This window comes from Osmerus eperlanus, chromosome 22, assembly GCF_963692335.1.
Source record: "Osmerus eperlanus chromosome 22, fOsmEpe2.1, whole genome shotgun sequence".
In the NCBI taxonomy this organism is placed as follows: Eukaryota; Metazoa; Chordata; class Actinopteri; order Osmeriformes; family Osmeridae; genus Osmerus; species Osmerus eperlanus.
In genome coordinates this window covers 6,144,981-6,167,911 of record NC_085039.1, presented here as the reverse complement: position 1 = coordinate 6,167,911, position 22,931 = coordinate 6,144,981, and the positions used below count along the sequence as shown (strand labels likewise).

The following is a 22,931-nucleotide window of genomic DNA, read 5'->3' as shown; positions in this document are numbered from 1 at the left end:
ACTGAACAGCTGTTGTATGTACAACAAGAGCTACTTACAAGTTGTTGGTTGTAGTTGACTTGTTTCGTTGCCTCCTTTTTGTAGTACATACTGTTATGAGCATTGATGTAAATATGTCTGCATCTGTTCCCACATCAATGTATTTGCTGGAGAAAAGGGAGTCCAGGTGGACCTAAACAAGTCTTCAGATCTGAGCTGATACAATAAAGAGAAAACGAGTGTGGGTGGTGGGACACTGATGGACCTTACTGCATACATCTGCTGAGTGGGACACACTCGGAAGGATGAGAAGAAGAGACAGAGGAAGTGGAGAAAGGAAATGAAAACTAGTTTGCTTTCTGAAACCTTCATGTTCCACACACACATAGTGACGTTTCTGGACATTTTCGAGATCTGTACCTATCTCCCAAAAATACATTAAAGCGTAACAGCAGATGTGCAAAAAAGAAGACTCATGGCCCCGCCACCCCCGCACCATCTAATTTCACTCTCAACACGTAAATAAATGTTAATGTGTGTGTTATTTGTTGCTTATTTATTTATAAGGGGCGGGTGGGGTGACCACCTAGTTTGCCTATGCCTAGAAACACCTCTGCACGCACACACACAGATCCATAATGACCCTGAATGTTCCATCATTGTACAGCAGGGACTCATTATTGCCCAAGCTTCTCTATGGTTTATTTTTTGCTTTGTTACATAAAGAATAATTGCAAAATTGTGTGTAATGGCAAAAATATAGGTAGTCCCCTTAAAGACAGTGAAATTTGAGTATTTTGAGTTAAGTATCAATACAGAGTACAAGGTGATTTTCTTGAATTAAAAGGTACAAATGTCTTTAACTCAAACAGGTTTGACACACTTCAGACAAATAATATGATTATGGAGGTTTTGTGGTGACTACTTGACAAAGTCACCACATTAACCTGACTGACTTTCACATCTGTACACTTTCTGTCTAATGCTGGCACGTTAAAGTACAGTGCTGATGCCTGGTAACGGAACACAGGGCCAAATCATACTGACCTGTAATTGTGATCCATCTGTTTTTGCAGACATAACCTCAACCTTCACTGTTGTAACTGTCACTGTTGTAACCGTTATCGTTGTAAAAACCAAAAGCTGATTCCAAGTACAGTACCAACTGTGAAGTGGGTTTTCTGTGTAAAGTAGCTTTTTAATTAAATCAGTCAGGTTTTATATGAGCAGTTTGAGTCAGATATTGTATTTGTTGTGTGAATGTGTGACAGAGCGACAAACAGCATACACAAAAAATTGCCATACAGCTGTTCTGAATCTGTTGTCAAATTCTGGCCAGCAGTATTTGTCTTGCATCTATAAAACTCATCTAACCTAGATGATCCGACTCCATATCAGATACAAAATAGTACATTTTGAAGTCTGAAGTATTAGAAAAAATCTAATAGTAAGTGGTGATTCATTTATTGGGATTTAACAAGAACATTGACAAAAAAGAAAACAGGATTGTCACCAATTTGATAATACATAAATTAATCCTCTAGCTTTTGGGAAAAGTTATTGGGAAGCAATATACTATACATTCATTGAACATATTTGTTCTCCTTTTTCAATGTATTGTTATTGTTACTGTATCACTGTTGGTGTTACTGTAGATGGAAGGTCTCTCTTAAATTAAATTAAAGGCCCTCTTAACCTTCTCGAAGAAGCCACAACATTTCGGGCGAGAATCCATTTCCAATCTTCCTAATTCACCCTTTTTCTCTTCCTTTTCTTTCTTCTTCAGTTCTTTTCTTTCCTCTTCTGCTAACCTTTGCATCTCTTTCCTTTCAAGATCTTTCATTTTGCGTTTCTCCTTCTCCAACTTTATTTTAATCTCCATATTTCTTTTCTCTGCCTGCTCCAGTTGCTTCTTCTGTTTCTTCTCCATCTTCTCTTGTGCCTGCTTTTCAGCTTTCTTCTGCTTTTCTATTAACTCCCTCTCTTTCTTGGCTGGTTTCCCCTTTTCAGCCTTAACCTCCTTCTCCATTTTCTTCAACATCTCCCTGTTTAATCTCTCCTCAATAGATGGATCCCGTACTTGCATCTTTGGCAGTCCACTCTCTGATCTTTCCTCCTCCTTCCCTTCATCCCTGAGAATGATCCTCCCATAGTCAAGTCTCTCAGCCGTCTATCAGGGCAAGGGAGATTGGTTATATTGATGGGAACAAAGCTTTGATGCAAGTCAAAATAACGACTATTTGATGAGTTAACCTTTCATGAGTATATTAAACGTATTATACAAATGTTTGCTTTTTTGCCTGAAGACTCACCTTTGTTTGTGCAGCAGACCGGAGGCAAAGCAAACTCTTTTGCTGCTGAACGCTGCTTCGTTCACAAGCCAGGGGAAGTGTTTCCACAAACTCTGAAGTATGGTAGGGTGAACGCTCCTCATCGAATGTATCTTCTTCCGAGGTTTCCTCATTTGATGTATTTTCAGATAACTGCAGGCCCTGGTTGGCCAAGGGGGGGATGCAGCTGTGAGTGGCCCGAGGAAGAGGTGTACAGGTGGGCTGCTGGTCCCCGTGGGAATGCCTGGCCTTAGCTTCCAGGGGTTTGGTGGTGAGGCCCATGTAAGATGTTCCATCTTTACCTAGTGGGAGGAGTGGGGTGGTTGGGGAGACTGGCTGATGGATGGGGGACATGGACGGAAGTTTGATATCCGCTGTCTGTGTGTGACACAAGGAGACTGTTAGCACTGTAGTGGAATACCTAACACAAACTATTCTGGCATTTGTAAATCCAGAAAACTTCGATCTGAACCAATGAATTAAACTTTTGTTTTGCTGGCCTTTTGCTGGCATATAGTCTTACCTCCTCAAGCAGGTCATCCATCATCTTCAACTCTTCCAAGATGGTAGGAGACTTAAGCACCTGTGTGTGAGGTGTCCTGGTCTCTTGCGGATCTCGTTTTTTCTTGGAGGTGTTCACCTCCTCCTCCCGTCTCTGCTCTAACTCCCACTGTGCTCTCTGCTTCTGCCTCCACTCTTTCCACCTCTGCTCAGCCTGCCTCTCATCTGCCTGCTTCTTCTCTGCTTCCTTTAGCTCTGCCAGCCTTTGTGCAGGAGGCTTCTGTAAGGCCTTTCTCTGTTCCACCCATCTTTTAATTATAAACCTCCGTTCTGCATCCTTCTGTGCTGCCTGCATCTGCTGGGCCCATCTGTGTTCTGCCAGTCTCTGTGGCCAGCTTTTTTCTGCCTGCTTGCGTTCTGCCTTTCTCTTATCCACCTGCTTCTTTTCTGGAAATCCGCTCATGTTCTCCCTGTTTTGTTATTTGGAAAAGAAAGTGAATGCTACACATACTTTTATCATACACAAGTATGTTACTCATGTCGACCAGCAGATAGGACACATTAGAAATGACACATTGCTTTGTGACATCATTGCTAGATTGTGACAACATTCTGACCCCACGCTCGACATTTCAATCTGACGTTTTTCAAACATGCAATTTCGTTTCAAATATTTAACATGCCGCATTTACCGTCAAGTGACATAATGACTTGGTTTACGCCATATACCCTGCCTGAACTGCCCAAAAAGGTCCCTGAAAAGGCCATTCATTTTAACGGAAAAGTTGAAACGTCGCTGCCTGAATTTGCCTATAATCTATAAATGTACGAATCACATAGGGGAACGCATACTATAACCAGAGATGGCGCTAGATTGTTGTAAAACTGAGGCGCACACCGACAGAAGGATCACTTTTGCGCTTGTTCGCTTAATGAATATAAACTTTTTTATCAACGTTTTTTCAATCGATCTCAAACGTTGTGCTTAGCCTAAACATATTTTCTCGTAATCGAGTAACACAACGTGTAGGGTAGGCTATACGGATCATATTCAATCTTAATACATTTACATGATTAGAACATATCTAATTGATTATTTTAGCGGGACAATTATTTGTTTATGATGACGGTTAGCATTTTATCCATATTTTAAATATCTAATCAATTATGACTCAATGTTTGAGCACAACTCCTATGAATCAGTGGCATGTTAACAAACAAGAGCACATGAAAAAGGTATAGGCTTACTTCTAGATTCAGAATAGCATCCTGCTTGTAGACGTGTCTGTACAAATCGTGGTACAAATCTATAATGACATGCACAGACATTCAACTGTACTCATCTACTATGATGATGTCGTCATGGACCCCATTTGTGACATCATCAAAACAGGCAGGAAGAAGGAACAGAAAACCCATAGACATATATACATAGACGTCTATGTATATATGTCTATGCAGAAAACCTGCATAGTGAAACTGTCAATTACTTAATGGCGTTTTAATGGTCCAATAGAACAACAAGCTGTTTTGCCTACATCTTTCCACAGTAAACACTAGTGAACCTGTCAACATGTATAACAGAACCATGAACTTTCTGTAAGGAGTTGTGTACAAATAATGTCAATGTTAGACATTGATGGGTCTCTTATGGCCTATATAATCATGTGTGTATTTTTAAAATTCTCATTATGTTTATTGTATGCACCTGCCCCGCCATAGTAAAGTCCTTGTTTGTATACACTTACTTAGCAAATAAAGCTGATTCTGGTGTTTGCTGTACCCCTTGAGGACATGGTGAGCACCACCCTTAATCATTTATTTTAGAAAGCTGGATAAAAAATTAGAAAAATACATAAAAGGATATATTGCAAAAACATAAACTTTAGTAACTGTAAAGACTTATTGCAGCATTCCACACCATATCAGACAGTATACATAACTTGAACGTTATCAACAACATCAAACTTCTTTTTTTCTGTGCCTGCAAAAGCTCAATTCAAAATGAGAAAGAAAAATCGTTCCTCATTCGCCAGCATCAAAAGAGTATCGAAAGTATATCTATGAAGAGGCAGCTGAATAGCCCAACCAAGTAGCAAGCAAACCTTAAGCATATGATTGCTCACAACACAAACTTGCACACACACACTCGCCATTCTTGGGCCCTCTGTTCTCTTCTATTTCTTTATTTTACATTCTGAGTGTGTTGAGAGCCGGTACTAGAGTAGCAGGTTCTAGCAGGTTCTGGTCTGATGCTCCTTTGATCTGGAGGACCTTCTAGCGATGTACTTTCTCTTCTTTGCATGCTGCTGGTCTTTCCGTTGCTTGTTGGACACCTGACACTGAGAGAATTGAAAACTGGAGTTAGGAAAGTTGAACTACAGAGGATCAAACAAGGTGTTGGTGAAACTCTTCCTGTCATTGCTTGGTTGCACTGAACAGGAATAAAACTAAATGCAAAGTAGTCTACGTTTACTTTATCTTTGTGGGATTTTCTTCACTCTGGTGGTTTCTTTGGTCTGCATTCTATTGGTCACCCTGACAGTTAGGGCAAAATCCCGAATAGGGTTGGAATTTTCCAAGAATTTTCACAGTTGGAAACTTTCCATGGGAACTAACAGGAATAAATGGGAATGAACTGGAAATTTGTCAAATTGCGAGTCAGCCTATAACTGGGAACGGAAATGCAGGTGATAAAACCCATCTTGCAGCATAATCTTGGTTAAAACAACCAGATTTAATGCAAATTTGGTCGAATTTCTACCGTGTCCATTCCTCAATCACATGCACACAGCACATTACTTACTGAAATGTTATTGAGAGTCTCAATAATAATTTGAGACACCCCCTGCATGGACAGTGTATTCCGCAATTGCATGCACAGATACTTTCTAGAATCCTACACAGTACAGCAGGACTATTGAAGCCACACCACTGCAGGTGAGCCAAAGGACTACATCCAGCCAAACAATTTTCTTGTCAATGAAATAATGGATTCAGGTTCTACTCAGAAAATACATATAAAAAAGTTATTATATATTTTTTTACATCGGTATTAGTTTGCATGCATGTCTGCTTATAGCCAAACTAAATGTTTTCATTTATGTTTATCAAACAGTTTGTATAAATTACCCCGAATTTCAAATTAATTCCCCTTGAATGTCTTTTAATTCCCGTATTCCCGCGAAGTTTCCAACTTTTATTATTTCCTAAATTACGCTGCTTAATTAACATCCTATGGAACGTTTCTGGTAATGTACCGGAAATGTTCTGCCCCTTTGCAACCCAAATCCTGAAGCACACTGGCCTTGGCAGGACTGGGCCATTAGCTCAGCTTCCACAAGCCACTCTGGTTTAATAATGGCAACACTCAGCTGGAACAGGTTGTCCTCTTTACCTGAAAGATGCAGTACAGAGAAATAAATGAATACACACTGGATTACCTGCAAATTCTCCATTGTGAGAGGAGTGGTCTTTGACCATAAGAGCATTCAAATAAGAGGTTCCCCTATCCCCCTTCAGTAGTTCAAAATGGATCCCTCTATTCTTGAGGGAGCTCAGGATAACATTGTCCTCTTCAGAGGGGCTGGGTGAAGAGGGCTTCCCCCTGTCCCTCTGACTCTCCCCAAACTCACACTGCTGCCCTCTTGCTTCCTGGATATTCTGAAAGTAAAAGATAGAAAATGAATTGTGCTTTTCTCATTTAAAAACACAAAACATGCCGAGAACTGCATTCCTGAACCGCTAACTTGACATAACAGTACCAGTAAATTGAAGGTCCACCTAGTTTTTAAGTTGTAAAAAGAACTACATACAGAAAATAGCAAGCCACCGAACATTCGCTGAGTCATGTAGTTTTATGTCTTAAACCAAATATTAGCATCATTATAATAATGGTGCCTCAGTGGAAGTTTGGAGTCACAATTAGAGTTTATCTTGAGTCTTTCGAGATTGTAAACTTTTTATTATTGGTACATTTGATTACCATTTCTTATATAGGCACTTCCAGGCCTAACACGAAGCACTACTTTGTTACATCATGAGTTAGAGGGCCTACCTCAAAGTGCAGCAAAGCAGGGCTCTTAGAGTTGTCACCAAAGAAAGGGATGGACCTTCTGTAATAACTGGCCAGATCTAAGTACTGAGGTCTTGGTTGTGGGGCGAGGCCAGTTCTTCACCACCTCTACCTTCTTACTTTGGGCCGTAAGGAGCCCACGGCCAACAGAATAGCCCAGGTATTGTACCTTCCTTTGATCCGCAAAACATTTCCTATGATTGGCAACCAGACCCGCTTCACGATGGGCACTCAGAACGCGTCGCACCTGGTCCCGATGATCCTCCCAGTCCTTCTAGTGGACTACCACATAATCGAGATAGGCTGCCATGTTCCGCTGCTGGGGTCTAAGGACTACGTCCAAAAACTGTTGGACTGTGGCTGGGCTCTATGGAGGCTGAAGGGATGTCTAATATTGAAATAAGCCGGTGGGTGTTGAAGAGGCAGTCTTTTCCCCATCAGAGGGGGTTAAAGGGACTAGCCAGTAGCCTTTGTGGTTTTTAAATGGGCCTCACCCAACCACTTATCATAAGTGTTGCGAGTCTGAAACAATAATACAAAATAAATGTTTTTGAGTCTATAGAGAAGGGAAGAAGGAAAGGCAGTGGTATGCAATAAGAATGCTTTGTTTCTCAGAGCTCCAAAATATGTCTGGCTGTGATAAATTTGGAATTTGTACAATACAGTTTTGGGCAGCAATGACAAGAACCGAATTCTGATTCTGAAGAAGATCAAGACTAGTTGGTTTCCAAATCAAGAGATCTCTGAGCAGAGTGCTGACTTAGAGGCTGTCTGAAAATTTACTGTACACAATTTTCTTTATTATAATTGTATTGTTTCCTACTGACAATTTTTCATATAAGGTCCATCAACATACAGTACTTGTTTTTTACGTCTTTATATTTCTAGATATGTTAATGCACCAATCTACCAAAGCAAATCTCTTGTATGTGTAAACTTGCCTGGCAATAAACCGGATTCTGATTCTAAAATCAAGAAGTTTAGGGTTTAGCTCTCATGGGCTTGCCCTGAATGTTTATGTACTGGCAAAAGGAAAAGGGGTGCTTCCCTCCATGAATGCCAATTCAAAAGTAGGTGTGAAGCAAAAACTAAAGATCATAATCACACTACAAAGCTACCAGTCAGTTTGGATCATCTGGATCTGGCCAAATTGTCCACATCCAGAAGAAAAATAAACATGGGGCTATCTTAAATGAATCACTGGTATGAAATGATTTGGAAATTTGACTGAAAGAGAAAGACCCCTTGTCAGTAAAATGGTCCAACTCCCACATTACTACGCAATCCTTAGCGCAATGATGAAGAATACGTTCAAAACTGGTAAACAAATCGTATTGGGACCAACTGCACATTGTAGGCCTATGTGTATCCTATGCTCAAAAACAAAATCAATACGGTGACAACGGCAAGCACCATGGAACATCCATCTTATAGAGGAGTGAGTGGCTCTTAAAAGAGCCTTTGGGTTGTTATGGAACTGTCAAATTGCATCCGTTTACTTGGAGCTGGTGTACTTGGTCACCGCCTTGGTGCCCTCGGAGACGGCGTGTTTGGCAAGCTCACCCGGGAGCAACAGGCGCACGGCGGTCTGGATCTCCCTGGAGGTGATGGTTGAACGCTTGTTGTAATGAGCCAGACGGCAAGATTCGCCGGCGATGCGCTCAAAAATGTCGTTGACGAAAGAATTCATGATTCCCATCGCCTTGGAAGAAATGCCGGTATCAGGGTGGACCTGCTTCAACACTTTGTAAACGTAGATAGCATAACTCTCTTTCCTAGACTTTCGACGCTTCTTACCGCCTTTTGTGGCGGTTTTGGAAACGGCTTTCTTGGAACCCTTCTTGGGCGCGGACTTCGCTGGCTCTGGCATGGCTTACTATGAACGCTTCTTAATGATTTAAGGGTGTGGAGGCTCAGTTCTCACTTTATATAGAGGGAGGATGTAAATTTATAAGGCACGCCTCCCGCTCTTCACAACGTTGAGGCGATAACTCTTTCTGGACTATCCATGTAAGTTAAACGCGCATGCGCTTCACCTCCCGCCTCCTCAATTTACCTTCCCCCGGTCGGTCTTTTATCATCCTACTGAACCTCTATAATGTGCTTTAGCCGCTTAGGGCTGCTAGCTAAGCTCAAAAGTTGGGCCCTCTTATATTAGCATAGGCGCCAAGGGTGACGGGTGTTGTCTTGGGTCTTGACTAAACCGTCTGGTGTGTGCGGTCTTACGATTACATGGTCGTGATTGTGGTCTCCCACGTTTTAAAAATCGGTTAAGATTTGAAAATTCTCAAGTCTGCACCAAGCATAAGAGCGCGAAACAGTCGCAGAGGAAAGGGAAGTCGGTGACAAGCTGGCTCATGAATGTGCGCGCGCATCGACACCGGGAAAGGCGAAAGGAAGGCATAACCTTTCTCCGATTGGATAGGACCGCACCGACTTAATGGCCAATGAGATTCAGTTCTGGGGGAGTATATATCTGTGGTGCGACTTCCAATTTCAATCTAGCTTGAAACCTACTGAGAGAACATCATGAGCGGAAGAGGCAAAACCGGGGGCAAAGCCAGGGCGAAGGCAAAGACCAGGTCATCTCGCGCCGGGCTCCAGTTTCCCGTGGGTCGAGTGCATAGACTTCTTCGCAAGGGCAACTACGCGCAACGTGTTGGAGCTGGCGCACCGGTGTACTTAGCCGCTGTTCTTGAGTATTTGACTGCTGAAATCCTTGAGTTGGCCGGCAATGCTGCCCGCGACAACAAGAAGACTCGTATTATCCCTCGTCACCTGCAACTGGCCGTCCGCAACGACGAAGAGTTGAACAAGCTTCTCGGAGGCGTCACTATCGCCCAGGGTGGAGTTTTGCCTAACATCCAGGCAGTTCTTTTGCCCAAGAAAACCGAGAAAGCCGTCAAAACAAAATAATTGAGGCTTGAACTCTTGCCGTCAAATCCCAAAGGCTCTTTTAAGAGCCACCCACTTGACTTAAAAGCGCATTATGTCCTATTGTGTAGAACCCTAAAGTAGTTCAACGGCGGACATGAGTGAAACGTCATGACGCTTGGTCTACTCAAGGCCGAGTCCAAAATGGTTTACCCCAGTCAGTGAATCCCATAAACGTCCCTCAAAACGTCATGGTGGAATGACTCACCCCATTTTCACGAATCTCTTGGGACGAAAGGGAATTGTAGTGTATTTAAAGATACTAATTGTGTAGTGACCTGCCCAGACAGATGTGTTACATGTTTGGCTGTTGGTTGTGTTTGCCATTGCCCAGTGTTCGTGGGGTCTGACATCGGCCTGATGTCTGCCAATTGCGGGAGTGCCTGGAGTGTTATGATGCCGGGTGTCCTGGTGGTTGGTGGAGGGGCATGAGGGGGTTGGGCAAGGGGTGATGCGGCATTGGAGGTTAGGACCAGTTTTGGCCTTTCTTCCTGTTAGGCCTGGGTTATTCAAGAGATAGTCACGATTGTTTTGTGTTCTACCATTCTTTTATTTGGCGTGGGCTATGGCCAAACAGTAGCCTGTGTACCGTTGGGTGAATAAACCTTACATTCTGAAACGTCATCGCATCCCTGGACAATTGTTGCTTTCTGACCTAGTCAGGTCATTACAATGTATTCGTTCCCCTATATTCTTAAAGGGGTCATTGACTGCAAAACCGAGTTTACCTTTGTCATAGTTGAATAACAACAGTTGGGTGGGTAAAATGGACATACAGTGAACCTCAAAGTCCATTGACACCTCTTTCCTATGCAAATCTCACAATTTGAAACTGCCGCTGTAAAACAGTCCGTTTCCAAGACTCGTCCTCACCACAAGTGTTTCTAGAGAACGTCATTCGGGGGGATGCTGTGACTTACACCGAGCATGCCAAGTATGGCGGGCGTAAAGGGACATTCTAAGACTTACCAGGAAGGAGAAAGGAGCACCCTAACCATACGTCGCCTTCTGACTGTGTGGATTTTTGAATGGGACTGCAAACGAGACTGGCGGCGACTTGATGGCGACGGCATGTAAGGAACGTCTACCGGCGGCGACATCGCGGCCACGTATGTTCGAAAGTATTATAAAACGATACGCCTACTAAGTACATTACTGGTCAAAAGTTGTAGAACGCCCCCATTTTTTCAATTTGTATTGAAATTTAAGCAGTTCAAGTACAGTGAATAACCTGAAATGGTAAAAAGGTAAGCGGTGAACTGCCTGAGGTTAAGAAAAAGTTTAGGTTTTTCAATTAACAAAGGAAGACAGACAGACCATTTTAACCCTTAACCCTTGTGCTGCTTTCGGGTCACATGACCCAAAGGTTCATAACGAACCATCGTTGTGTTTACCCAATTTTACCCAATACAAAAACAAATAAAAATAATTTTCTTTTAACCTTCGCAATGTGTGGGGTCTGAGACAGCCCAACGGTTAAAAGAAAATGCTTCACTTTGTTTTTGTAGGCGGTAAAGTTGTCACAATACGACGGTGGGTCACAATGACTGATGGGTCAGAATGACCCGAAGATAACACAAGGGTTAAAAGTGTAGGTCTTTATTTTAGATAGAAATTGCCAAGAAAGCCAAGGTGTCAGTGAATAGCCTACACCAGACATCCCAACCTGCAGAGACTCATTTCCGGGAGGTAGCTCCCCCCCCCCCCCCCCCCCGGACGCAATATGTACCCCCTCAACCTGCACGTACCCCCCAATCAGCGATATGCACCTATCTCTAGAAATGACCATTAGACAGTCTCTCGCTCGCTCGAAATACAAAATCCCAGATTTCCGGGAGATTGTACAGCATTTGCGGGCGTCAGGGAGCCGCTATTGAAATGCGGGAGACTCCCGGACTTTCCGGGAGACTTGGGATGTCTGCTACACCATCAAAAGGCACTTGGAAACTGGAGGAAACTCTGACAGGATATTGTTGTTCGTCGCCCAGAAAAGAGGAAAATACATTTTCAAGTTATCCAATGCGCTCTAGGCTACAGTCTAGGTGTTATCTTATGGAGGACTAAAAGTGCCACAATTAATTAAATAAATACACCATTAAATAAATAAATACACCATTAAATAATTACTTAAATGTGTCATGAATTAATTAAAATAGACATTAAATACATAAATGTGTTCTTAAATGTGTCATGAATTAATTAAAATACCAATTACACCAAATACATATATAATTATTTCACTATAAGTATTTCATGCTACATTTCACAACGAGTTGTGTTGCAGTGCTTCATTGATTGTGTTATCTGTCAAACTCGCCCATCAAAGTCAGTGGGTGGGGCTAGCGCGAATCTAGTCTGATCCATTGCGTTGGTCTGAAGTAGAGTGCCTGGATAGAGAGATGGAGGATCTTCATGAACTTTCTAGGGAGTTGGTGAGAGACATTTTAGACTTAGCTGACGATGTGGAAGCAGGACCTGCTGACCCAGAGCATGTAGCGAGTAAAGCAGAGGAACTTCTGGAAGTTATTGGGTGTGCTCACGCCTTCGGCGAGCACAACCATTGTTCTCTCACATATATATTATTGTTTATTTTCGCCCCCCTAAGGATCAGTCAGTATTTGGACTCAGGGCCGGATTAACAATTATCTGTGCCCTGGGCAACAAGGCTTAATAATATCGGTATTATAAGTATTATAACTATGATGATTTTTCAGTTGGCTATTTTTTGGTGCCCCCTCAGGAGTTGGTGCGTTATGGGAGCGGCGACACTGGCTACTAGACTACACAAACACTGTTTTTGACGTGATTTAACATAACATTTTGATCGAACGAGTTGCAATAAAGTACTCACATTAAGGAAAGTCAGGACTGCGTTCATAACGTGATATAACATTTTAGTTGACATTGTCCAGGGCCCCTTAGATGTCAAGTGCCCCTGGGCAAGTAACCATTAGGGCAGTTGCCCTAATTGTTAATCCGGCCCTGTTTGGACTACATAGACAACGCCTGTGTCAAAATGATGTCTTGGTCTCGATTGCGTTGCTTGTATTTTTATTTACGTTCCGTTGCACGGTTTAGGAGGTGAAGGATTTATAGTCTGTGTGTCTATTCCAATATGTAATGATGGTATTCAATGACACAAATCTGTGTTCTAGAAAGAGTGGTCTGGAGTCACAGAGGTCCGATAATATCAGCTTTAATGCTGCAGTTGGAAATCAACAAGTACAGAGCTCTGGGGTTGTCTACGTTTCCCTACACGAAGTCCAACTGGCTATCTTTCCCTGCCCCAGCATATCATATACAATGCAATTGAAAACACAAGTATCAAAAAAGGGTTGAGCTTGTTCTCTCGTGCATCGGGGAGTTGTTCTTGCCTACGCGCGTCCCACCTGCTCGGGTGCCGTCTCCACCCGGTTTCAAGGTTGTTTCTGAAAATGAAGAGATAGAGACACAAAGAACAGCCTGCTTCCCACACCCAGTGTGAGACCCAATGTTTAAGCCTGAGCACACTTCTAAGGTCATAACTTTAATAAGCACAATGCATAACTTTAATAAGCACAATATATTCTTTAGAGGTTACAACGTTTTTGTGGCAAAAAGTGGTAAAGGGTAATCAGTGCTAGCTACGTCAGCACACGTTAGCAACGACGCATGGATTGATGTGCTGTTGCACAGCGAGTATCGTATCGTGCCGTGGTGTACTACTACTAGCAGCATACATGCCCAGATAGCAAAAATCTAAAAATGTTGTTTTGTTGAATGGTCGTTAACAGGCTTCTGCATAAGTAGATAACGACACATTCATTTGAATCAGGTGTGTTGGAGCAGGGAAACATCTAAAACATGCAGGACAGGGGGTACTTGAGGACCAGGGTTGAGAACCACTGGACTAAACAGCAGTGATGGATGTCGCTTTAAAGGTGATGATGTAAAAAGACAATGAAGTTGTTGGCTTTATACCATGTTTTGCTTAGCATGAGAATTCCTCGAGTCTTTCAGCCACTCCTTCAACTCCTCCACTTCAGACATGGTGGCCAGTGGGAAACTCATATTGTCCGGCATCTCAGCCACTGGAGTTTCTGTACCCACTCTTGCAGCAAGACTGTTGACAGCAGCAGAAAGTTGCATTTGCTGCTGCTTGATGTGTTCCAGCAGGGTCAAGATGTGCAGCTGAGCCGCTACAGAAAGAGTTAAGAAACAATTAAAAGTGTTACTTTTAGCTGTTACATGCTATTCCTCTCTTCATTATCTATCCATCTATCATATGAAGTATGATATATATTAGGGGTGTCAAACCCTGGTCCTCGAGGGCTGCTGTCCTGCATGTTTTAGATGTTTCCCTTATCCAGCTCACCTGATTCGAATCAATGGTCGTTATAACAACCCATTTAATTGAATCAGGTGTGTTGGAGCAGGGAAACATCTAAAACATGCAGGACAGCAGCCCTCGAGGACCAGGGTTTGACACCCCTAATATATATCATACTTCATATGATAGATAATGAAGAGAGGAATAGCATGTAACAGCTAAAAGTAACACTTTTAATTGTTTCTTAACAATTAATATTTTTTCATATAGACTTATTTAACCATTTATATGGCCACAGTCTGTTTTAAAATGATTGTACCAGAGCAAGGAACAGGTCCAGTGCCGGTCTTCCCAGTCTAAAGCTAGGGACGAAAAGGTGGTCTTGGCCATCATCTGACAGAGGGGTGGCAGAGATCCGGCACACAGGACTTGAGGGCAGACGCGTAGGGGTGTCAACCAGTGACATTGGAGCTGAGGACAGGTAGGTAAATTGAGCACATTAAGAACAAAGACATTTGATAAGACCTGTGATATGAAATTGTTTATTGAAGTAGGCCTACCTGTGTCACAACCACGGTCAGATTGCCTCCTCAAATCTGGACAATTTCCAGCAGAGAAGTGGTGTGGAGGACTTGGAAGAATGTAAGGTGGAGGGCTAGGGACAAGTGGTGCAGGAGCTGTAGTATGCCTCGGGCCTGGCAGAGGTCTAGTAGTGGTCTGGCAAACTTCATTGAGGGTAGGTGGAGGAATAGGAGGCAATGGAGTGGAGGTGCGTCTTCTCTTGTTCCACTCATCTGCCTCACTGTCAGTCCGTATCACCAAAAATGATCCTAACAAGCAAAGCAAAAGAGCTAACAATCTGGTATGTGCAACATAAAAACTACATTTACATTTATTCATTTAGCAGACGCTTTTATCCAAAGCGACTTCCAAGAGAGAGCTTTACAAAGTGCATAGGTCACTGATCATAACAACGAGATAGCCACAAAACATTGCGAGTAGCCAAAACATGAAGCACACATTGTGAACAACCAAAGAGAACCATAAGAACCATAAGAGCATGTAGTAAAACTAGTTTAGAATTGAAAAACATTGGCTCATTACTTATCCTAATTAAAAACATCATCTGTTTGTAACTCTGAAGTGTTACAGATCAGTGAGGCCCTCAGATTTTCTCTTACCTTGGCTTACTTTTTCTTTTCCTCATAATCACTTGTTCCTCGTCATCAGTTTGTAACTCTGAAGTGTTACAGATCAGTGAGACCCTCAGCTTTTCTTTTGCCTTCATGTAGTCACCTGATAAAAGTTTTGAAAATCTGAATTGTTAGTAAATAATAAACTGTAAACTTTCAAATATTTCATGATTTAATCATTTCAATGCCTTATTAAGTTAACTTTCTAAATGATTCCGTACCAGCTCTTAAGAGGACTCGAACATCATACTGTTTCCAGTCTGGTCCTGGTTCCTCCCGTTTTTGGACAGCTCTATTGATGCGTTCATCACTTTTGTAGTTTGGCCACCAAGTCATACCATCTTCAAACCATGAGTCTGATATAATGTTTACTGTTTTTGTTTCAGTAAATTCCACAACTATATACATCTGAAAAAGAAAATGCTACAGATTAAAATGAGCATTATTTCATAATTTCTTTGGAAATAATAACCCAAAATGTTTTCCATTCATTAATTGTCTGTCTTTGTAGTCGTTAGGTATTGTTGTTAGAGTCTGACTTTCAACACGTATTGAGTGCACTTATTGTAGTTAGTTTCTGTACGTCTTAACAACCATTTCGTTGAAAATACATCATTAAAATTCACAAGTATCCAGAACCCTTTGTGGGCCCTTTTTCATTTGGAGTAAATGTGCTGTTTTTTCTGTTGGTCTTGGCAGTAATTTGTCTTATTATTAGTCATTAGTCTCCCATTACTCAAACTCCCCACCCTCCCTCCTTATACCCACCACTCCAACTATGCCCTGTCACTATGCATGTGTAAAAAAGGCATGACAACAAACCTATCTTTATAGGGTAAGAGGACACACTTAAAGGAGATGTCTGACACTTTAGCTACCTTAAAAGGTCCTGTTGGTTGAGACACAATAAATGTTCTAAGAAAATCTGAGCCCATGGGATAGTTGAAGAACTTTTCAATTTTTGAGAAAACTTTGAATACTACATAAATTCCTTCCACAGATTGAGTGATGTTATGTAAAACACAGATATCTCTGCCTATAGCAAAAACATTATCGCCTGTGGACACTTTCATTGTCCATTCTTTAGTGTGTAGCTCTCTGTACTGTGTTTCAGCTTGAAGGCCATCAGGAACAGGTCCAACATAATGTTGCCTTCTTAGAAGGGTCTAAGAAGACAACCAATGCTGCAGATCTTTTGAACCTCTGATAACCTTCTTACCTGAGCAAGAGGAAATTCAGGCTTTCTAACACACCTTTTCAGTTTATGAAGGTAATTTTCAAATGGAAAAGCTGAGATAGTGTCCAAACAACCATGCACATCTGCATCTGCAGACAGGTGGACCAAGGAATGGACATTATACACTAAGGCATCTCTGCTGTACAGCTCCCCAAAATGACTAACAAATGTGCTGAGCAGCGTGTTTGCATATTTACTATACATAGAGCAGAGCTGTGGACTGACAAGGATTGAAATACCTGTAGATAACAACATGAAGTTGTTATATAAATTACTGTCTAAATATGGTTCCAGAACAACAGGTCCTGTATACAAGAGAAATTGTCTGAACTCTGTAGCTTTCCAACTATCTAATTCTCGAGGGGATCGTGGTTTCCTTGCAAACTCTGCTGGTATATACCTACGCATCTGAGTTAGACTTTCTGAAATCCTGTCAACAAGACTAGAGGACAAACGAAACATCAAAGGGCCCCTCAGCCAAATGTTTAGCAATCGGCGCATTACACCTAAACATGCAAGGTGCATGTAATCAAGGGGAAACCGAGTTACCATACCAACATCTAAATTAGAAAATCCATGAGGTCCTTCATGGTGATGATCCTCATCAGCTCTCTCTGAAAATGATGAGTCAGTCCGTAACATGTAATTATTTAAAGGGTAAGTCATTCGTCTGTTAATGTAAACACCTGGCTGGGAACATTTATCACATCCGTGATATCCATTGTGAGCCTTTGTGTTTTTTACAAATGCCCTAGCAGGTGTATCACACACAACAGAAACCAGTTCAAGGAACACTTTTTTCCCACTGAAATCAAAACCTCTCTGTAGCTGTTGTAACTCACATGTGAAGTCTCGCAAAAATTCTTCAGCTGGATAAGGTTTTTTACTGCCACAAAAAATGCCTATGACAACAGGTTCCTTCATTGGAACACTTAACAGAAGTCCTAAAATAGGCCATAACTGAATATTTGTGCTTTTAAACAGTGGTAACCCATCAATATTAATCTCCAGTTTGAAGTTAAAGCCATCAGCAACATTGCGTATTTGAGATAAGGTGTTACGAAGCGCTGCCAAGATACCTGTATGATGATACAACCCACCACATTTTTCTTGTATTTTGTAATTAATTTCAGTTTTGAGGACAGTCCTAGCATCTTTTGGCAGTTCTGGGTGGAATACCCTCAACAGGGTAAGGAGGGCTGTGAGCGCGACCAAATAAATACTGAACTGTACAGCCCAATTGGCTAAGCTGTCCAAAAGGCTCACATGCTCTTCATCAGTGTCAGCATCAGACTCAGAAACCATTTCTTCTTCCCCCCATTCTATGTCTGTGTGATGGTCATCTGAATTGTCATCCTCAACCTGAGTAGAGTCACAATCATGGTTGCCATCGCTGTCATTAGTGTTAACACATGGGTCTGCCCTGTTTTCTACCGCCTGTTCTGGTAACTGAGAGTTGTCTGCAATGTCATGGAGTCGTTTTTCTAATGCAAAGCGTGCCCTCCGCCTGACTCCGGAGTCTGTTAATGGAGGTTGCCTCCTTTTCATCTTCTCTCTAAAATAGATTCTGACAGAAATACATGTTTTAGGGTCCATCTGGGGTTTAACCCCAGCCCTCTACTGATGTATGTGTCTGTATGTGTGTGTATCAGACATTTATCTGAATTACAACAAAGTTAATACAAAAAAACAAAACAAGTTAACACTTTTTACTCATTGTTTCCAAGGGGTGCCATAAATATTGTAACACATTGTATGTTTGTGTGTTTGACTCACCTTCCTGTTGTGCTGAAGATGTGATGTGACTCCTTTCTGTTACAGTATTCCAGGTAAACCTCAAACTGAAAGAACATTTTTTACATGACTAAGATCATGTTTTAACAAATGAATACAATCAGATATTATTTCTAAGATCAGAATAAACTAATTAAGTGCCGTTACAAATTATATGGTGAAATAATAAAATACAATGGAAAGTGCATAATTTTTGATTGGCCGATTGACTCTGAAAACTAGCTGTTCACAGGCGACAACTTGCTTCTGAATGGTCATTTCAAGTAATTGACAGTTGCCGTTGCCAATGCTCATCCATATCCTGTCTGGCTAAAAGTAGAGCTACACATGAGCAACGGACAGCGACGTTGAAGAGAACAGTTTTAATCAACATCGAGGTAAGCGTGATAATGTAATAATATAAATAACATTACTATGTGCAACAATTATTAATTAAATAAAATATTGAATAATATTGAATTAAATATGAAAAATGAATGAAATGTATTTATTACGTTTGTGTTGTAGCTCGCACACTATGGCAAATCTGGCTAATGTTCCGTTACTCTACTAGTAGTACTGAGCTACAGTAGACAAAGCTAGAGCTAGCTTGTAGTAGCTCGAGCTACTAGAGCTACTAGTTTATTTTATAGCAGTTCTCCCATTCGTGGTTTTACAATAGCTTTTAAAATTGTAGAATGGACCGACCAATCGGTTATATATATATATATATCGACATTTTTAGCCTCTTTATGGAGGCTAAACTGAAATTAATGAATGAAGGACCTCATGGATTTTCTAATTTAGATGCATAAAGAGGCTAAAAATGCCCGGCCAGTAGCTAAGTAGCTACAGTACTGGCCAATTTAACAGAGCACACCACTGGATCGTATTCGATGTATATTGCTAGCGCCATCTAGCTACAGCAGCTAGTATACCCACTGTATAAGGTTACATTTAGTCATGTTTAGTTACAAGAAGATTATAAACTTGTATCTACTTACTCAACGTTACTTTTCAAAAGCTGGTACTGTATAGTGTCACAGATGTCAGTTGGCCAGCCTATGTTGTCTGTTGTTTTAGTTTGGTTTTGACTATTGGTTGCTGTGGTATTTTCATATTGTTTGCTGTGGTATTTTCGTGTTGTTTGCTGTGATTGTGTGCATGGTGTTGTGTGTGCTGTTTGACGTCAGGGACGGGGGGAGGGAACTCCCCAGCTGACAGGGACGCAGCCCATCACTGCTAAATGATCCCCAACTGATTGGCCAACCAATGAGAGGAACTCCTTCAAAAAGGAGCGGAGATTGAACAGAAGGCAGGATTCTACTGGGACACACGCAGGAGCACAGAGAAGCGACGATCAAAATTCCGCTGCTCCCATTCGGACTCCGGAGGCACAACCACGGCTCGTCCGATGAACGTAAAGGGAAGTACTTGAATCTCCCCTACACAGTTACTTGTCACTGTGCGAATCAAAAGTAGCCCATTATTATTCTTGTCCAGGCAGGCCTACGCACTGCAGGCGCGGAGCCGACGGCGTTCTTGGATCGGAGGGGACATACGCCAAAGTAGCCATAGGCTACGAGACATTTACATTGTTTTTAGTATTTGGACATTTTTATCCTTTATTATATCATTAAAAAAACATTTTCTGCATCTGTCTCTCGGCTGTGTGACTGTGGCCCAAGGATAACACCTGCTTTTAACCGTGTCACTAGTGTGACATATTGTTAGACCACCTAGTTTGCTGAAGTGTCCTCTAACTGCCCAAAATAACGGCTTTTGTCCGAATGTTTAGCCACAAATTCACGAGACAAGACATCTCGTGCGATCTGCTTGCCGCTTGTTGATTATAACGGGACAAAAAACATTTACATTACTTGTTTGTAACGTTTTAACGTTGTTTATATTTACAGTTTGGGATGTAGAGTAATATACGAGGTCTATCGGTATACTGCAAAAGTAAATGCTTAATTGATAGTTGCCATGCACTTCTAAAAGTCTAACAGCAAATGTCAAATTATGTCAAAAAATACCTTCAAGTCATGAGCTAGCTCGGCTATTAAACCAACTAAACACCTCCTTAATTACTAAAGTAGGCCTGTTGGATTACTCCTCCTCTTATAATGTTATGTTCTGATTGCCAGTGGGTTGTTGGTTATGGTGACTCTTATTTAGCATGTAATGAGCAAATCTTTAACATGGTTCTGTAGCAAGATGAGTTTAATGTTCTTGGCTGTTTCTGTAAGAGCATCTGCTAAATGACTAAATGTACTTACTACTTTTATTTTCCAGTGAGCAGAGCGTTGAAGATTCTTCCTGGTGATCTGCTGCCCATCATCAACAGTGTTGGGGACTTCTGTGTTCCTTCTTCTTACCTCCTGCTATAACAACCATTCTCCATTCCACAAACATAGCTGTTGTCTCTACTCATTTGTCAATATGTGTACAGAAATCAAGTGCCAAGAGGGTGTCAGGTGGCTGAGCGGTTAGAGAATCGGGCTAGTAATCAGAAGGTTGCTGGTTCGATTCCCGGCCGTGTCTAATGACGTTGTGTCGTTGGGCAAGGCACTTCACCCTACTTGCCTCGGGGGAATGTCCCTGTACTTACTGTAAGTCGCTCTGGATAAGAGCGTCTGCTAAATGTAAATGTGTGGGTTTTCATTCAAACAACCACTATACCAGCTGATTTTACAATCGAGTTGCTGCTCTTTATTAAACGGGAGCCACAAAGTGAAATCAGATGGTGTAGTGCTTGGTTACGTAAATGTTTTACAAAGTTATGTAAATGTTTTGTTAGCACGGTAGGCAATTTGGTGACAACCTGGCTGGTGTGTCACTGACTATCCAATGTTATCAATCCATATAGCCTCTCTATTATAATTGCACATCCTCATTACAATTTCCAGAGGGCTCATCTCATAAGCTCCGCTAAGGATATCCCTCCTGGAAAATGCACATTCATGTTTGTTAGTTCAGACTGTCAATAAATCTGCCATCTTACAAGTTTAATGCAGTTGACTGGCTTGATATTGCACAGGTTTTGCATCCCTTATGTAAGAGCCATTTTCATTTGTTTATATATATCGCATCAATTTGCACACACCGCAACACTCATGGGAATGTAAAAATGTTTGTTGATGGAGCTTCATGGACACATGGACTTGCATGTTCAATGGAAGAACATTGTGATCAATAAAGGGCCATCAAAACACAACGATGACTACAAGGAGTCTGTGATTTCAACAGCCAGCTACGGAGCGGTGTAAGGTAGAAGAGAGTGAGTCAGCTAGTTTACTATAGGCATAGACTGTTTTAAGTCTGTATAGCAGCCCCTAAGTGGCTTTAAGTTTTAGGCTTAACCATTATACATAAACTGACTTGTTAATCACACATTGTGGTGCTAATTGTGTGTTATTGTTTAACCACCCACATGTGGCTGCACAGAGTTTGCCAACCATGGTTTCTGATGTTGTATTATGGGGTAGATTGGTGTATAATTGGCCTTGTGTATATCAGGGTGAAGGCTATGAATGCAAGTAGGCCTATGAGTGTGTAACCCATTGACATTGTCTTACAATACAAAGTGTAGCACACAATGAGGGTTCAGGAAAATGTTCCGATGACACAGGTTATTACTGGATAAGAGCGTCGGCTAAATGACAACGTTATTAACGTAGGCTAATAGACTATTAAATATGCAAGCTGTCTTTTAAAGACTCGATGTCCAATACTTTTCATGTCTGGGAATGTTTGAAACTCGATTAAGACGTCGTCAATGACGAGAAAAGACTGAGCAAATTTAAGTGTAAAATTAATGATAGAGAAATGTCCGAATCCGTTCCAAAAACGGGCCAGTTCCGTAGAATGATACTAATTTGTATCGGATCTGGAACGGATCCGCAAAACGGATGCGACTTACGCGGATCTGCCGGAACTCAGCCAGATCTGGCGCGGAATCAGCTGCTATCTGGGTGTACATTTAAGCAAATCAAGACTTGCATGTACAGTAAGTAATGTCACATTAAAGAATGTATTTAACTCTTGTGTTCTCTTCGGGTCATTCTGACCCATCAGTCATTGTTACCCACCGTCGTATTGCGACAAATTTACTGCATACACAAACAACGTGAAGCATTTTCTTTTAACCGTTGGGCTGTCTCAGACCCTCCACATTGCGAAGGTTAAAATATATATATTTTTTTTTTGTTGTTGGGTAAAATTGGGTAAACACAACGATGGTTCGTTATGAACCTTTGGGTCATGTGACCCGAAGGCAGCACAAGGGTTAAACTCAAGCTTGTGTGGTGCGTCGCTGGCTTCAGTGCCACAGCCTAAACTTTATGTCAAAAGAAACTTTCTCATTTCCGGCGCTTAAAAACAATCCCCTCACTCAGTCAAGTTTGGCTAGCCTTCTTTTATTTTATTTTTTTAATTGATCCAAGATGGCGCCGATGATGGCTGCCTCGGTCGTTAGGTGTTACAAGCCCAGAGCCCCCCACTCCACTAACGACTCCCGCCTGGCCAACGACCTGAATGAGTTCTACTGCAGATTTGAAAGACAATTGGACAGTCCTGAACTACCCCTTCCCACCCAGGA

At 41.7% G+C, this 22,931-nt stretch overlaps 3 protein-coding genes and 2 long non-coding RNA genes across 12 annotated transcripts; 2 read left to right on the top strand and 3 right to left on the bottom strand.

Annotated features, from left to right (window-relative positions):
• Positions 1-1,451: 1,451 nt before the first annotated feature.
• LOC134008754 (uncharacterized) lies at positions 1,452-3,274 on the bottom strand. Its single transcript, XM_062448263.1, has 3 exons — positions 2,833-3,274; positions 2,292-2,687; positions 1,452-2,149 (listed from the first exon to the last, which is right to left on the bottom strand). Exons 1-3 carry the CDS (start codon positions 3,271-3,273, stop codon positions 1,649-1,651), a joined length of 1,338 nt encoding a protein of 445 aa, XP_062304247.1. The 5' UTR covers position 3,274; the 3' UTR covers positions 1,452-1,648.
• A 1,402-nt stretch (positions 3,275-4,676) lies between these two features.
• On the bottom strand, positions 4,677-8,926 carry LOC134008760 (histone H2B-like). 8 transcript variants are annotated; one of them, XM_062448271.1, is made up of 4 exons: positions 8,385-8,923; positions 6,446-6,473; positions 6,071-6,207; positions 4,677-5,152 (listed from the first exon to the last, which is right to left on the bottom strand). In XM_062448271.1, the coding sequence occupies exons 1-3, from the start codon at positions 8,753-8,755 to the stop codon at positions 6,181-6,183; spliced, it is 426 nt and encodes a 141-aa protein (XP_062304255.1). In that variant the 5' UTR covers positions 8,756-8,923; the 3' UTR covers positions 4,677-5,152; positions 6,071-6,180. The 8 variants fall into 8 exon arrangements, with proteins under 8 accessions (XP_062304255.1, XP_062304252.1, XP_062304254.1 ...); XM_062448268.1 differs by lacking the exon at positions 6,446-6,473 and having other exon boundaries at positions 8,449-8,926; XM_062448270.1 differs by lacking the exon at positions 6,071-6,207 and having other exon boundaries at positions 6,254-6,473.
• A 468-nt stretch (positions 8,927-9,394) lies between these two features.
• On the top strand, positions 9,395-10,443 carry LOC134008628 (histone H2A-like). The gene has a single exon (XM_062448104.1). It carries the CDS (start codon positions 9,415-9,417, stop codon positions 9,799-9,801), a length of 387 nt encoding a protein of 128 aa, XP_062304088.1. The 5' UTR covers positions 9,395-9,414; the 3' UTR covers positions 9,802-10,443.
• A 4,765-nt stretch (positions 10,444-15,208) lies between these two features.
• LOC134008944 (uncharacterized) lies at positions 15,209-16,039 on the bottom strand. Its single transcript, XR_009928209.1, has 3 exons — positions 15,933-16,039; positions 15,543-15,729; positions 15,209-15,424 (listed from the first exon to the last, which is right to left on the bottom strand). It is a non-coding gene; the product is annotated as an uncharacterized LOC134008944 (long non-coding RNA).
• Positions 16,040-18,665: 2,626 nt separating this feature from the next.
• On the top strand, positions 18,666-21,548 carry LOC134008707 (uncharacterized). The gene is made up of 2 exons (XR_009928176.1): positions 18,666-18,729; positions 20,627-21,548. It is a non-coding gene; the product is annotated as an uncharacterized LOC134008707 (long non-coding RNA).
• Positions 21,549-22,931: the final 1,383 nt, after the last annotated feature.

Excerpts from the sequence above, each read along its gene's own strand:
- LOC134008760 (XM_062448268.1), bottom strand. The coding sequence starts at position 8,755 with ATGCCAGAGCCAGCGAAGTCCGCGCCCAAGAAGGGTTCCAAGAAAGCC. Across the intron at positions 6,208-8,448 it reads CGTGCGCCTGTTGCTCCCGG|GTAAAGAGGACAACCTGTTC; the intron begins GTGAGCTTGCCA and ends TGCATCTTTCAG. Across the intron at positions 5,153-6,070 it reads AAAGGGGCAGAACATTTCCG|TGTCAGGTGTCCAACAAGCA; the intron begins GTACATTACCAG and ends CAATTCTCTCAG.
- LOC134008754 (XM_062448263.1), bottom strand. The coding sequence starts at position 3,273 with ATGAGCGGATTTCCAGAAAAGAAGCAGGTGGATAAGAGAAAGGCAGAA. Across the intron at positions 2,688-2,832 it reads TGGATGACCTGCTTGAGGAG|ACAGCGGATATCAAACTTCC; the intron begins GTAAGACTATAT and ends TGTCACACACAG. Across the intron at positions 2,150-2,291 it reads GGTCTGCTGCACAAACAAAG|ACGGCTGAGAGACTTGACTA; the intron begins GTGAGTCTTCAG and ends TTGCCCTGATAG.
- LOC134008628 (XM_062448104.1), top strand. The coding sequence starts at position 9,415 with ATGAGCGGAAGAGGCAAAACCGGGGGCAAAGCCAGGGCGAAGGCAAAG.